This window comes from Aulostomus chinensis, chromosome 10 (assembly GCF_037954235.1).
Source record: "Aulostomus chinensis isolate RoL2024-O1b breed Wild chromosome 10, RoL_Achi_v1.0, whole genome shotgun sequence".
In the NCBI taxonomy this organism is placed as follows: Eukaryota; Metazoa; Chordata; class Actinopteri; order Syngnathiformes; family Aulostomidae; genus Aulostomus; species Aulostomus chinensis.
In genome coordinates, this window is record NC_141329.1 from 27,795,994 (window position 1) to 27,805,992 (window position 9,999).

At 49.2% G+C, this 9,999-nt stretch overlaps 1 protein-coding gene across 1 annotated transcript; it reads left to right on the forward strand.

Annotated features, from left to right (window-relative positions):
- Nucleotides 1-2,414: 2,414 nt before the first annotated feature.
- On the forward strand, nt 2,415-6,790 carry foxa3 (forkhead box A3). The gene is made up of 2 exons (XM_086215291.1): nt 2,415-2,938; nt 4,059-6,790. The coding sequence occupies exons 1-2, from the start codon at nt 2,867-2,869 to the stop codon at nt 5,379-5,381; spliced, it is 1,395 nt and encodes a 464-aa protein (XP_086071417.1). The 5' UTR covers nt 2,415-2,866; the 3' UTR covers nt 5,382-6,790.
- The last annotated feature ends 3,209 nt before the right edge of the window (nt 6,791-9,999 follow it).

The following is a 9,999-nucleotide window of genomic DNA, read 5'->3' on the forward strand; positions in this document are numbered from 1 at the left end:
GTTCATGGGAGGGGAGCGCAGGCTGGTGTAACAGTAGGGAATAAGAGGGGGGATCCGGGATCCGTTTATTCCTTGAAAGGTGGGGGGGGGGGGACTTGTGTTGCGTTCAATGAACCTCAAACCGACAGCGATCAACAGGTCCACTTTGAATGAGAGAACTGCTAATGTCATTGTGTAGAAGGGGGGGGGGGGGGTGATGTGTCGTTTCCTCCATTAGTGTCAGCTCATTACAACTATTGTTAAAGCAATTATAGAGGTGTTAATGGACGGCGGCGGGGCCCGCTGGCGTGAGAGACGGCCTGCAGAGCGAGGAGGACACTAACCTCAGACGCGTCGTGACGTCACACCTCAGCCCTGGGATGTGGCGCAGGGTGAAGGAACCTGGTTCCTACATTTCCAGTCAGATTGGGAGGAGGAAAACCAAATCTTCACCGTCCCGCGAAGGACTTCGCCCTTTAAATACATTCGGTCGTCACCCTGCCTTCCGTCCAGGGAGGGTTCCTAACAACTCTCACTTCCAACAGACGCTCGCATTGCCATGAAAAATACAGACGAGTCCAAACATCCTCGCGCGTTTGGGGAAACACGTGACCCCCTACGACGTAAAGGAGGGACCTCTGTTTCCTGCTCCATCTAGGCTACCAGACTCTTCATCCGTGAGTCCACCTGGTGTCACATGACTTCTCCAGGGTTCCCCGTCGCTGTGTGATTCTTGTTTTTAATTATTTCGTTTTCCCTCGTCGTTGCTGCACATTTACACGTAAAACCTGCAGAAACCTGGAGGCAGCGACATGAGGACCTGGCACTTGGAGGATAGAGAAGAGATGAGCTCTGGTTGCATTGCTTAAATGATCTTTTTCAGTCGTTGAGAGGCGAAAAGTTGCAGCCCTCAATCACTGCTCGGCGCGTCAGGGAGGCGTGGTAACTCGCTACGTCATCAATGAGCACAGACATCGGTCATGTTTTGGGCCTATCAGGCTGGACGATCCCTGATTTGATTCCTGTGATTTGAACTTTATTGCATCACTGCACGTGACATCTGCTTGTTCTTATCCGCGCGTACTGACACCAGTTTCAGCACAGCAGATGTCAACAGGTACACCGCCCCATCCCGCATCACCAAGGTAACCGGGTTTCCCTCATCCCTGCATCTGAGGCAGGCGGACCGGCCGGTTCCTGGAGCCCGCGGCTCGGCGCTGACTAACCTTATTATCGGCATCTCTCCAGTCTTAATTACATCATTACAAACACGGAGGTGTGAGCTCCCTCCACGTGTTGATCCACCTCAGCAAACAGCCGATAATCGCCGGTCGTTGGCAGGTGGTGGGGGGTTGGGGGGTTTGGGGGCGATGGTGACAGGAAAACAGCTAAATAAATAAAACAGTAGAGGACACCCGGATCCATATCGAATACCAAACCGTAACACAGCGAACGAAGGAGAGAAGTTTCCCGTTCTGAGCTCCCTGCGCGTCTCCGCTGTGGCTGCGCGCCCTCACGCCTTCCTGCGCGTTATTTCCTCCTAATCCCGTCGACCTCCCGCCTGCGCATCAATTACATGTCCATTGACCGGCCATTAAGGCCGAGGCTTTGACATTCACGGGCCTCCGTCTGAGGCCGGGCCCGATGTGTATTCCCCCGCACGCACGCGCAAACACACACACACACACACACACACACACACCGCGGCCCTCCGCATTATTTATTGATTGTCTGGGGGCGCGTCCTCCTCTCCGGATCGAACGGAGGGGAACCAAATATTCAGAACACGAAACTTGATGGGATGACGTCATGCTAACGGAGTCGCGATGATAAATTCCAGTCTGCTCACCGACCAATGATTGCACTGTGTGTGTGTGTGTGTGTGTGTGGGGGGGGGGGGGGGCAGAGGCTTACTGTGACCTTTGCCTCATATGGGGTCACTGGGGCTCACTTTTAGATCACTATCTTAGAAATATTTGACTATCACAACCAAGAATCTGGAGAGAGGTGCGATGCCCCCCACCACACACACACACACACACACACACACACACACGGGGAGAGTCAAATAAGGTGCAAAGCCCCGGAGAAGTGATAGCCAAGGGAATTAACAACTTTAACGCCCCCTCACTCTCTCTCTCTCTCTCTCTCTCTCTCTCACACACACACACACACACAAACAAACACACACACAGAGGTCCCTGTTAAAACCTGCTATTACGACCTTATTTCCCAGAAATCCCTCCACATGTCCCGCGCGTCTTCCCTTCTCTCTCTCTATTCTGAATTCACTCCTCGGGCTCGCGGGTTCGAACCCGGTCCCGAGCACCAACTCTCATCTTTTATCCTGAAGGATTGTGGGAGTCGTCCGGGTGGCCGCTGGGCCAATATACAGCACGCCAGGGGGCCACATCGGCCTTTTTTGCAGGGCCCTTCCAGGATGTGAGCACCGTATTCAAATGTCAGCAGCGGGGCGGGACCCACCGGCACCTTATAAGCGGAGGATCCAGCTTTTCTCTCCTGGATTTGCGCGCTACACCTCCGCCTGCCACGCCGCGTCCTTCGGCCCCACCGGTGGAGTGGAAAAAAACCGGGCCAGGAGAGAAGAGAAGATCCGCCGAGCGTCAACAAGCTTGTGAAACAATGGATGAGTGACAAAATAAGAAATCCTGACTGTTGACTCCTGCAGGGACTCAGATCCTCTCACACCTCCACACTCGAAGTACTTCTGACTTGAAGGTGACAACTTCCCCCTCTGGAAAACGAAGGATTTTACATTTTTATTTTTTTTTTTTAATTTTTTTTGGTTTTTGATACTTAAAAAAAAAATAAAAAGAAGAAGTGCGGAGGCAGATAAGAAGTTGTCTTTCTAAGAGTTGAGTTGGGGATGTTGAGCTCTGTGAAAATGGAAGCTCATGATTTACCAGAGTGGAATACTTTCTACAGCGAGGCCAGCGAGGTAAAGACACACACACACACACACACACACACACACACACACACACACACACGCGCGCGCGCGCGCGCAAAATAACAACACCATCATCAAAATTACAGCATTCATTAACTCCCTCGTCGAGAAAAGAAAATATTTCAAAATAATACATAAATAAATAAATGCATTTTAAAAAAATATGAAAAGCAAATAAAAGTTTTTCTTTAAAATAAAATGTGGAAAATTTTCTTCTAATGTTGCACCAGAAGAGAAAAAATAATACCCACCCCCCCCCCAAAAAACCCCAATATTCTATAAAATACATTTTAAAACGCAACACCGCAGCTGAAATACAATTATATAGATTTTAAAAACAGGGCTTATAGTTGATATAAATAATAATAATAATAATAATAATAATAAAACATTAAATTCAAATATAATTCAATGTAAATAAATCGAATAAACGGTGTAACTGTGGTGAGGCGGGAGCGGGAGGCCTCCGGTTGCGGTGAGCGAGGCCTGCGACCGAGCGGCCGACTCCTCTAAATTGAATTAAGGCTAATTTCATCAGGTCGATGCGAGCTGATAAAGAAGCTGCTGATGAAATTAGCACCGACAAATGAAGCTGATAGTCTTTAACCACGTGACCAGTGCCTGCTCTCACCGCAACGCTTCATCTCAGACAATTTATTTCTATTTCCTTTTTCCTTTCTCTCACTTTTTTTTTACCCACTAAAGTTGAAGCCCTGACGGAGTTGTGTGTGTGTGTGTGTGTGTGTGTGTGTGTGTGTGTGTGTGTGTGTGTGTGTGTGTGTGTGTGTGTGTGTGTGTGTGTGTGTCTTTCCCGTGGACACGGGTGGAGGAGGCCGTCTCAGCCCGGGGCACCATGACGCGCTTTTTACGCATTTTCAGGTTTCGCATCGGTGTGTGAAATCCACGGCCTCTGCCTCGCGCACTGAGAGCTTCATTGTGCATTGATGAGGAGACACTTTTCAATGGAGGCTCACGTCACTTTCACATTTAAACTTTTATTCCACAGAGGTATTTTTAAGCTCCAACGTCATGTTGGAAGTCCGGGGTATTTATCTGATCTTCTCCGGGTGTTTGGTTGTGAATGACCGGGTGTTTCCTCCCTCTGCAGATGTATTCCTCCCCCAGCACCATGAACTCTGGTCTGGGCTCCATGGGCTCCATGGGCTCCATCAACAGCTACATCAACCTGAACCCGGCCGCCGCCTCCCCAGCAGGCATGAACATGGCCTACCCCAGCTCCAGCCTCAGCAGCTCCCCGCTGGCCTCCATGGGTTCCGCCCCGGGCCACATGCCCCTCTCCCCTGTGGCCTCCTCCCTCAGCACAGGCTCTCTGACCCAGCTGGGCCCTGCTACTCCTGGGTCCCTGGGCTCACTGTCCCACTACCAGAACATGGGCCAGTCCATGAGCCAGTTAGGATACCCCTCTTCTGCGTCCCTGAGCCGGGCTGGGCCTAAGGAGATCCCCCCAAAGCCTTACCGGCGTTCTCTGACCCACGCCAAGCCGCCATATTCCTACATCTCCCTCATCACCATGGCGATCCAGCAAAGCGGCAGCAAGATGCTCACTCTGAACGAGATCTACCAGTGGATCATGGACTTGTTCCCTTATTACCGGGAGAATCAGCAGCGCTGGCAGAACTCCATCCGCCACTCGCTCTCCTTCAACGACTGCTTCGTGAAGGTGGCCCGCTCGCCGGACAAGCCGGGTAAGGGGTCGTACTGGACCCTGCACCCCCAGTCTGGCAACATGTTTGAGAATGGCTGCTACCTGAGGCGCCAGAAACGCTTCAAGATCGAGGACAAGATGGCCAAGAAAGGAGGCAAGGAGGGGGGCTCAGGTAAAGGAGGCCTGAGCGGAGACCACCTGGGGGAGGAGCGAAGCCCCACAGGAGCATCAGAAGGAGCTGACTCCGCCCACTCAGACAACTCCCATCCCGGGTCCTCAGACGACCAGCCCCACCCCCGAAACTCCCTGGTTCCACTGGACTGTCCTCCACTGTCCTCATCACACCTCCACAGCCCACCTGTCTCCCTCCCTCCTTCCTCCTCCACCTCCTCCTCCATCCCTCCATCCTCCTTGTCCCTCTCCGCCACCTCCTCCAACCCACTCCTCCACTCCCAGTCCTTAGCGGGCAGCACCCACCTCCTCCCCAGCGCCATGCAGCAGCACCTGGACCTACAGAGCGACGCCCTCAAGTCTCTGGACCCCCACTACAACTTCAACCACCCGTTCTCCATCACCAACCTCATGTCCAACGAGCAGAAGATGGACCTCAAGTCCTACCAGGACCAGGTGATGGCATACAACAGCTACACCAGCGGCTCTCCCGTGGGGGCCAAGCAGATCTACGACAGCCCCGGGCCGGCCGCCATGGACTCTGGTGCTTACTACCAAACTCTGTACAGCCGCTCAGTACTCAACGCCTCCTAATATGGACGCTCATTGGCCCCCCACCCCCCACCCCACCCCAAACACATAACAAAGGTCAGCCAAGATGGAGCCTCTTTTCTAAAATGGACCCTCTTCCTCTTTCTGTCTTGTTCCCTCTCCGGCTCAGCGAGGGAGACTCGCATCTAAAATGGCCGCCAAGTGTGAGGGACTAAATAACTTCTTTTTTTCTTTTATTTCTTTCTTCTTCTTCTTCTTCTTCTTCTTTTTTTTTACACTGATGGAGACAGGCTGGTTACACGGAGGACAGAAAACTGAAGATGTCCAACTCATCATCACTGGCATCTGCTGCAGGAGCTCAATTGGCTTTGTACAAAATGTAAATAGAGGAAATGTGTGTTGGGGGGATATTTGCATTTATTTATGAAGGGAATAAATTTTAATATATCTTGTATTGTCAGCCAGTTACAACCGAATGTGAGTAGTTGTTGTTCTTTTTTTCAGTTTCAGATTACTGCTTTAGACAGGTGTTACTGCAGTGGGAGACCATCTTGTGTTACATTTCTCATTTGTTCCCGTAAATCAGGCTCATGTTAATGGAGCTTTTTTTTTTTTTTTTTAATATGTTTTTGGTTGATATGAGGAGAAAAAAAAAAGCCATTTTATCTTTGCTGGAGCTCAGCGTGAAGGAAAGAGGCAAAGTAACTGTGGTAAAGACTTCAAATCATTTAAACCTGTTGTTACCTATGATGCTTTCTGAGGTCAGTCAGTTACTACAACAGTGGAGGGAGGAGAGATGCACTATGGGAGGATTTACATACAGTACTTTGCACTATGGAGCTCCCACTGGCTGGGCGGGCTGATAGTGTGTGTGCGTGAGTGTGTGTGCGTGCGTGTGCGTTACAACAATACTAAGGACCGTCCACCGACGCTGTCACAGATCAGTACAACCAAAGGTGTCAAATATCCCTCGCTGTCCAAAAAAAAAGAAAAAGAAAAAAAAAAGTGCATTCTCTTGAACCGGCCACTGATCTGATCAGAGATCAATAATCTATTGAAGGGTTGTTCTGGTGAAGAGGACGACGGAGGTCACACGGCGGCGTCCTCTGTGGAGCATATCTGAGTTCCAGAGAGACATGTCTTATTTAAGCTAGGTTGCTTTTCAGACTTCTGTGTTGAAATAATATATTGTTTTCTCCCTTCGTTGTTTCTGTCGGTTTCAAAGTAATTAAAATCATTCATGTTTCTTTTTTTTTCTTATTAAAAAGGCAAAAAATGGGGAGAAGTTGTGCATTGTTTTTTTTTTTGTTGTTGTTGTTTTTTTTCCTCTTCCTCAGCAACGGTGCTGCTTTCACAGTTTACAGGCAGGATTTTAAGAATTACATTTAAAAAAAAAAATCCCATGGGACTGACGGCTCTGCGTTCATCACCTCCACCTGTGTTGATTTGTCCGTCAGTTAGAGCCGTAATTCCAAAAAACAAAACCTGAGGATGGATTTAGATTAAATAAAATATTGGATAAGAAAGGCTGAGTTGAGGAGCATCAGATTAGATTTGGTATTAATCTGCACATGAATCTGTCAGGGTTCTCTCTTCAAGAACCCATTATTCTGGTTTTCACGAGCATCTTCCTCCGCCAGGTACACGGGCGCATCGCACTCACTAAAAAGAAAAATCCCCCTTTTTTTTTTATAAAAATAACAAGATAATTAATTTTTTAAATCAGAAGAACAGGGATTTTTATTCTCTGATGAATGCAAAACGCTTCTGTAGCCACCACACTGTCACAAAAGAATGAGTGGTTCCATGTCAGCCTGGCTGGTTCTAATGAAATATTCCGCGACGTGGCCTTAAAACCCAAGAGGAACGCTTGACAGGAAGTCGGCAACGTTATGAAATGAACATTCAGAGATACCTGAGGAAGCCTGAGCTCACACCTGAACATGAGTCAGCCGTGCCGCGGCTCATCTTGCTATGATGGTAGCTCCCGGCTGGAAGCTCCAGCCACACAACCACCGATCTTGCTGAGAGACGACTGACGCATCAATGACCATCGCTGCCATCAGTGACCTCATCGCTCCCGCTGGCCGCGGCCTGATTGGTTCATTCTGGGAAGTAAGGCCGAGTTTGGTTTTGGGCCAAGTTAAAAATGACCTCATGCTGCTCACCAACTAATAAAATCAAGTTTGATGGAACACCAGTCCTCCGTTAACACGTACGACACATCCGGACTTTTTCCACTTCCTCTTGAATGTGGTCACCTCAGGTGTGATGTCATCACTGGCAGAAGAAGTACAAAGTTCCTGTACTGAAGTAAAAGCAGAAATACCCAAATAAAACAGCAGAAGAGTAATGATACGATACAAGTCAAGGTCTCTAATCAAACAGCCTCTAGAACAGCAGCCTCTAGAACAGCAGTCTCTAGAACAACAGCCTCTAGAACAGCAGCCTCTAGAACAGCAGCCTCTAGAACAGCAGCCTCTAGAACAGCAGCCTCTAGAACAACAGTCTCTAGAACAGCAGCCTCTAGAACAGCAGCCTCTAGAACAGCAGTCTCTAGAACAACAGCCTCTAGAACAGCAGTCTCTAGAGCAACAGCCTCTAGAACAGCAGTCTCTAGAGCAACAGCCTCTAGAACAGCAGCCGGTGGAACATCAGTCAGTCGAGCAGCGGCCAGTAGAACCAGAGTGACCCACCATCACCCTCCTCCTCTGACGAGCTGCCGGCTGCCACGGCGGCGGCGCAGGAATAGCAGCGTTTTGTTGAAACAGCTCCTGACCAAATGACTGTGGTGTGTGACATGCAGGATTGGTAGACTAAACATGGCCGCCTCACACTGAGAGCCTCAAAGCGCCCCTCCACTCAGGCCACCAGCCCCGGCGGCATCACTCGCCCAGCAGGACCGCACCGCTTCAGAGAGTCTCGCTGACCTGGATCTGACCCGGCGCTGGCAAAACTATCAGCACGTAAACACAACAAAAACAGGGGAGAGGGAGGACCTACTGGGTCTGCTGCTCCACCACCAGCTACATTAGCTCCTCCTCTATTTAGCATCAACCGCTAGCGTGGTACACACAGAGCCACCAAGGAACCAGCAGAGTCACTAGAACATGTGGAGAATAACAGGAGTCCCAACGGATCCCAGAGGCCATCGCTTTGAGCAACACCAGCACACCAACAGGTTCAGGAACAACTCTCGTGTGCTTCAGCATTACACCGTGAAGAACTGCGTCCCAATTCCAGCAGAATTTGATGAATATTGGACCGGTTTTGATGAATTCATGATGGAAACAGACACACGATACATAAATAAGATGAACACAAGGACAGGACCTTTGACGGATTGAACACGTTCAAGGGTTTTTTTGTTTTTGTTTACGAGCAGGACAGCGAGTCCAAATATGACCATGAACACTGAATGAGGGGGAGCAATGAACCCAGAAACAACAACAGAAAGGTTCATCACACCATTGACCTTTGACCCCATGCACGTATTAAGCTATTAGAAATGGAGCGCTGTAATATTTGTTATGTTTGTGTTTTGGCTCAAGTGAAAGCCTTTTTACTGGATGAAGAAGGCAACGATTCCATCTGATGATGCACTTTATAAACTCTCAGCTACGGACAGTTGCGCTGTTGTTAGCCACCCGTCTCCATTAGCTTCAAGCTAATTACACAGTACTTGGCTGGATCTTCCTGCATTCTGGAATCATAAGAAGTAACAAAGGGAAAATACATATTTGTGAGCTCAAGTATTCAAAGGCAAAAAACAAAAAAAACAAAACCCACAACTTTTAGGTTCCTTTACAGACTTGCCGTGTCAGAGCTGATTCATATTTACTCTTTTCGAAAAGGCAAAAACCAAACCTCAACCTCAAGCGAGCGTAAAAACCTTTTGGCAAAATCGAGGGACTTCTTCTTTTTTTTTTTACATTTCACAGGCAAGCCCATCTGATACCAGACCAGCGACTGAGTCAGTGACATCTGCAGAATATAAACAGGTAACAGTTCTTTTGAGTCCGGCTTCTGCAGCTGCTCTGTATCGCCGTCCTATCTGCTGGTCCTGGCCCTCTTGCCAGGCCTCGGTCTGCATGTCTACCTGTCTGTCGCTCAACCCGGCTCTCTGTTGTTCCCGTCGTCACGCGTTCGTTGCAGCCTTTTCTTCTCTGCTACGTCGAGCCCGGCAACGGAGAGCAGCAGGGCTTGAAATGTACTGATGCATGCACACGCACATAAAAACACGGCTGCTCTGGTTCACAATGACAGAGAACATGGTTACCTGTTTCTGCAGAGACTGATAATATACACACACATCAACACACATGCACGCACACACACAATCGCACTGGTCACTGGCTTGAGTGGGAATCTAAAGCAGTTCGTCACCTTGCATACACAATAGTCCCTTTAGAGCAGTTGGTTTGATAAGATAGGAGAACCCCCGTCTGATATGGTCTCCACAGCTACAAAGACACACACACACACACACACACACACACACACACACACACACCTGCACGCACACACTACACTCTCCAGGTATGACCAACCTGGCTGCCTCTAAAATGTCACTCTGATATGTCCCTTCGCAGTAATCAGGGGACCGAGCTGATAGTGCGTTCAGTTCAGTGCGCCAGGGAAACAGATTAGAGCAGATCCA